This window comes from Ziziphus jujuba, chromosome 10 (assembly GCF_031755915.1).
Source record: "Ziziphus jujuba cultivar Dongzao chromosome 10, ASM3175591v1".
In the NCBI taxonomy this organism is placed as follows: domain Eukaryota; kingdom Viridiplantae; phylum Streptophyta; class Magnoliopsida; order Rosales; family Rhamnaceae; genus Ziziphus; species Ziziphus jujuba.
This window is the reverse complement of record NC_083388.1, coordinates 21625862-21631788: the sequence shown is the minus strand read 5'-3', so window position 1 is coordinate 21631788 and position 5927 is coordinate 21625862. Positions and strand designations below refer to the sequence as shown.

The 5927-nt window shown below is 33.6% G+C and overlaps 1 protein-coding gene across 1 annotated transcript; it reads right to left on the bottom strand.

Annotated features, from left to right (window-relative positions):
• Positions 1–1380: 1380 nt before the first annotated feature.
• Positions 1381–3639, bottom strand: LOC132799762 (chaperone protein dnaJ 15-like). Its single transcript, XM_060812292.1, has 4 exons — positions 3315–3639; positions 2908–3182; positions 2706–2756; positions 1381–1962 (listed from the first exon to the last, which is right to left on the bottom strand). The coding sequence occupies exons 2-4, from the start codon at positions 3139–3141 to the stop codon at positions 1951–1953; spliced, it is 297 nt and encodes a 98-aa protein (XP_060668275.1). The 5' UTR covers positions 3142–3182; positions 3315–3639; the 3' UTR covers positions 1381–1950.
• Between the last annotated feature and the right edge of the window lie 2288 nt (positions 3640–5927).

The following is a 5927-nucleotide window of genomic DNA, read 5'->3' as shown; positions in this document are numbered from 1 at the left end:
TTATAGAATCCATGTTTAGCATGTTTTTTCATTCAACACACCTTAGGGGCCTTGTGGGGTAAAACAAATTGGCAAAACAATACGTACTGTACATCCTCGGGAAATTACCGACAAAACGGTCGGTAATTTTTCCAGGGGGCATTTGTAGTTTCCCGACGGTTTCGTCGGTAATTTCCCGAGGGTGAACAGTCATCAATTTTTTGCAAACTTTGATACACTTTTATGAAATTTTTTGATTTTCTCTCCTTAGTACAATTATAGAATCCATGTTTTGCATGTTTTTTCATTCAACACACCTTAGGGGCCTTGTGGGGTAAAAAAAATTGGCAAAACAATACGTACTGTACATCCTCGGGAAATTACCGACGAAACTGTCGGTAATTTTTCCAGGGGGCATTTGTAGTTTCCCGACGGTTTCGTCGGTAATTTCCCGAGGGTGAACAGTTAGCTTATTTTTTGCAAACTTTGATACACTTTTATGAAATTTTTTGATTTTCTCTCCTTAGTACAATTATAGAATCCATGTTTTGCATGCTTTTTCATTCAACACACCTTAGGGGCCTTGTGGGGTAAAAAAAATTGGCAAAATAATACGTACTGTACACCCTCGGGAAATTACCGACGAAACTGTCGGTAATTTTTCCAGAGGGCATTTGTAGTTGCCCGACAGTTTCGTCGGTAATTTACCGAGGGTGAACAGTTAGCTTATTTTTTGCAAACTTTGATACACTTTTATCAAATTTTGGGATTTTCTCTCCTTAGTACAATTATAGAATCCATGTTTTGCATGTTTTTTCATTCAACACACCTTAGGGGCCTTGTGGGGTCCAAAAAATTGGCAAAATATGCCGCACTGTACACCCTCGGGAATTACCGACGAAACTGTCGGTAATTTTTCCAGAGGGCATTCGTAGTTTCCCGACGATTTCGTCGGGAATTACCGAGGGTGAACAGTATACTTATTTTTTTGCAAACTTTGATACACTGTTATGAAATTTTATGATTTTCTCTCCTTAGTATAATTATAGAATCCATGTTTTGCATGTTTTTTCATTCAACACACATTAGGGGCCTTGTGGGGTCCAAAAAATTGGCAAAATATGCCGTACTGTACACCATCGGGAATTACCGACGAAACTGTCGGTAATTTTTCCAGAGGGTATTTGTAGTTTACCGAAGATTTCCTCGGGAATTATCGATGGTGAACAGTTATTGACAAGAGAATCATGTACAAAAACTAAAAACAAAATCTGAATATGGAAGAAATTGGATCCTTTCACAAATATGGAAGTTTCCTTTTTTTTTTTTCTTTTTTGTTTATTACATTTTGGTATCTTTTTTTCTACAAAAATCCAGCTGAACACAACTCTATAATTCCTATGTTCCAATATTATGTATAAGATTCGAAACATATTGGATACAAAGTCCTACAAGGTAGCAGACACGGCAAGACTTTGCTGGCATACCTCATGCTGAACCAGAATCCTGATATCCCAAACAAAAATATATAAAAGAAAGAAAAAATTTGTGAAAAATTAAGTGAAAATTCAAACTCCAATGCCTGTTATCAACTGGCCCAGCGTGAAGGATTCTTTTCACATATACCAGGTTAGGCCATCTGCCTCTGTGCTAATAAGCCTTTGCAATTCAAATTTTTTTATGATGCTGAAGAATGATGCCTAAAATTCACACAGCAGCATGCATCTCTAGCCGTCTTCGTGCTAAGATTTTAAAATTTGTTCAGAATGCTTTGAAGCAACCTGTGTGTCCACCGTTCTTGTGTCATGCTTTCTCTTGCTTCGTCTCTTTGATCTAGATGTGCGGGTCTTTGTAGGATGCTTTACAGCATGCTCTTGGATGCCCAACACTACATTTTCATTGGTAGGGAGTTCAGGAGGGGCATCAGGCCATGGTGTGCGTTTTGATGGTACATTGACCTCCAGAGGAGGATCAATTATCCATCTGTAAAGAGACCACACTAATGTCAAATGCATGTGCATAGGAAGAGATTCTGCTAAATGAATTTTAATTAAATAGGCAATTGACTGTCATGATTTTTGTGTGTCAATGATATATATTGAAATTTAGATGGCTTGATGAGGGGTGGGGGGAAAAAAAGCATTTCCATATGACAAAATTATTGACTAAAGGTAAAGATTTGTTGAACCAAAGTAAAATAAAAAGAAGCATGCTACATAAAATCATAGTACAATTATATAAGTCAATTGTTTAAAGGATTGTAGTCAAATTGCAAGTAAGAAAGCCCTTGGGAATGAGGTCAGAGGACTGAACAGAAATACATTGAAATGCCACACCAATACCACTTGACCACTTGAAACAATGCAATGACATTCACTTGAAAAGAGAAGTTGAGCATCATTGTCACATTCACAGGTAGGTTACTAATTTTAAGTTCTACCCATGTGTGATATTCAAAATCACAATTTCACAGCCACAATTTTATGCTTTGAAAATAAATTAGAGACGCATAGTACTTAGAAATTGAAGGATATAACAGCAAAAAGTTTAACATGACAAGATTATTACAAAACATTTCTACCAATTGTATATGATCATTGGCACTGTTGACTCCATCTATGCTTCAAATTTTTTAAACAACCATGACAGCTTTCAGAATGCAAAAACCATATGCACTATAAAATGGAAAATGGATTGGAGACACAATAGGAAAGAAGATATGGTACCTGTAGGGCCAAACCATAACCGCCATTCACATCTTGCTCGAAATAAAGTAACTGGAAAATAAAGCAATTAGATTATAAATTTAATGTCACACCAGCAACACAAAAGAAAATGCAGATGCAGAGAGAGAGAGAGAGAGAGAGTTCATAGTCATCAAACATGGTATATAAACAATTTAAATGCAAAAATATGAAATATACATACCTTAAATTTGCTTTGTGCATTTGAAGTAACTCTTTCTACAATACCACACTCGGCTTGTTGCTCGCTGATCGTAACACCAAAGAAATGAGCATTTTGCTTATCCACCTGCAACAAAACAAAATCAACCAAACGGAAAATTCCAGAAAGAATGAAAGTCCATGATAACAAACATGAAAGCACCTTTCCACTAACTGATGACAGAATGGAATGTATCCCTACTTGGCTGTACTCCATCCAGCATCATATCATCATACATATCTCTCAGCAAGAAATGCCTACCACCACCGTTATTTAAAAAAAAAAAAACCAGAACACAACTTTCATAATTTCTCTTTCACAATTTCTCCCAAAAAAAAAAAAATTCCCAACACCACTAACAGAAAATCAAAATTAGAGCTGTTGCCTACCTGTTGCTTCTGCTTCTGCTCCTAGGGCTCTCTAAAATCCTGCAGTTTTCTCTCTGAGTCGCCTCTTCACCATCTCCTTCAAAACGCGCAGTCTCCACGCTTACAATCCGGCCGATTCATGAAAGGAAACAGAGGGCTCCTAAGGTCTGGTTATGGATAAAGAGATGGAGGGGAAAAGTCGAAGAAAGGAAAGAAAAAAACATATAAAAAAAAAAACACATAAGGGTATTTTGGGATTTTAAAAGATTGGAGGGGTAGATCAAAAAAGAAATGAATTGAGGGGGCAAAATTCATGAAGCTCGGTCCTATAGGGGTATTGGGCCAAATTCCCCTCTGGAAAATCATGCTTAGTGGGCCCACTATGCTTGTTCATAAGAAGTGAGAGAAATTTTTTTTTTAAAATAGAGAATTTTTGATTTATTCATCATTTTTTTTTCCCCCTGAAATACTTATCATAACTTTCCATTTTTAACTTCCAAGATTAAACACTAAGTATAACTTCCAATTTATAATAATAATAATAATAATAAAAGTCTTCCAATTATAACTTTACAATTTGAAACTGAATTGGTCTTCTTCTTTTTTTAAGTTTATAAATAATTAAAATATTTAACAAACTTAAACTATCATTAATTAATATTGATAGCGATAAAATACCTAACATTAATAAGTGATCAAACCATGTAATTAAATGGAAAAATAGAAAACTAAAAATAAAAATGTTGCTTGTCGTCCCCTCTTATCCATCAAAAAATAAAACAAACTATATGCTAAACCTTTGATCCATCCAAAATCTTTGATTCAAGGACTAAAATTTGCAGTTTAATTTGGAGGCCACTGCAATAATTGGGTGAAAGACCTGAATTGGAAATTAACCGAATATAGTGTGGCCCATAAAAATAAAACTATTTGTATTTCAAAATTGCCATAACAATATGTAGAGGGTAACTAACTCTCTTTCTGCGGAACCCACAGTTTGAAACAAGCATGTATCCGAGGATTTGTCCATTTTAAACTACAAATTACCTAATCTCAACAAGTAAAAAACAAAAGCAAAATGTGCAAGAAAAAAGTTTATAACGAAAAGAGAAAACCAAAAAAGAACCAAATAAAGATGAAATTATATTTCACAGCTTGCTGCAACCATGTGACACATGCTATGTTTGATATGGGTCGGAAAGCTATTTTGATGGCCTCACTTTTTTGGATACATTACAAAACCCAAACTTTATTCGATTGTCAATAACTGTATTTGTTTGGCGCCTAAAAATTAAATAAACTTTTATTTATATAGTGACATAAGAACGAAATATACAAAAATGAATTGATTCAGCAAAATAAAGTTTATAGGGGGCAAAAAAAAAAAAAAAAAAAGAAAGGGTAAAGATTTTGATTTCGAATTTATTGGAATACTATGGAAAAAAGAATTCTGAGATTTCAGCATCAATCAATCAAGTAGTTTTTCAATTTTTTTTTTTTTTTCTCTCTTTGTGAACAGAAATTTGAAAATTGCCACGAAATTTCAAAGAGGGAAAGAAAAGAAATCTGCTGGGTGCTTGTTAATCAAGTGATTGACAACTATTATGTCAATGGCTCCATAAGCAACCTCATTTGGGACCCATCTCCTTAATCACACCTCTTTGGTACCCTGTCAATTTTGGTATGTCTCTAAATTCTTTTAAGTTATTATTATTATCATCATTATTTTTACTTTAAAATAAAAAAATTTCAAAGAAACTACTATTTTGTTGATAAGTATTTTTCATTGTCCTTGATTGAGCATAAACCAATGGGTAATTCAATGTTGATTGTGTAAGTCTCTTTCTTTTTGTCTGCATGCGATTTCTTTACACCATTAATTCCTTTTTTTTTCTCTTTTTTCTTTTTCAAATCATGATATTATTAAAATATTTATAGTCTCAGAAGTGGGCAATGAGTTATATACATATATATACAGACACATACACTGAAACTTCATAGAGGGAATATTATAAAGCATAGCAACTTGATGATGGTCATTAACATAAAATAATATATGGTTCTGGGTTTGACTATACAGGACCTGTGAAGACCTTTTTTCTCTTTTGAAGACACCCATTTTCTAATTCATCCCATCTCCAGACAACAGAATCTTGTGTTTTGTATTGAAAGTAGCTTTTCTAAAATTGCGATAAAGCCAGAAATATAATCCTTTTATGCTATGAGGATAGGAAAAAATAATTTAAAAAAGCAGCTCACACTAGGTACCAGATTGTAAAAGTGGTTAATACGTGGAGTTATATCTGTAAATCCCACCAACTAAGGCTCATGTTTTTAGATTTTGTCTCCCCCTTGAGTTTTGATGGTGACATAACTCGAACTCATTTTGCTTTCTTGTTGAAGGAGTGTTAATTTTGGTAAAAGTAGTGTTAGTGTGTTAATGTTTAGATATGGTTTTTTATAGTGATATAATTTAGTGACAAAGTTATTATTTTTTAAACAAAAATTTAGATTTGAATCCATCTACCAAGTAAAAATTTAAGGAAAAAAAAAAGTTGACATCTAGATAATATCAATATTTCATTACTTTAGACAAATATTAGAGATCAAATTTATAATTTAATTATCTTAAAT

Coding starts and splice junctions, on each gene's coding strand:
- LOC132799762 (XM_060812292.1), bottom strand. CDS start 3,141: ATGGAGTACAGCCAAGTAGGGATACATTCCATTCTGTCATCAGTTAGT. Junction 2,757..2,907: donor ATGCACAAAGCAAATTTAAG/GTATGTATATTT, acceptor TTTATTTTCCAG/TTACTTTATTTCGAGCAAGA.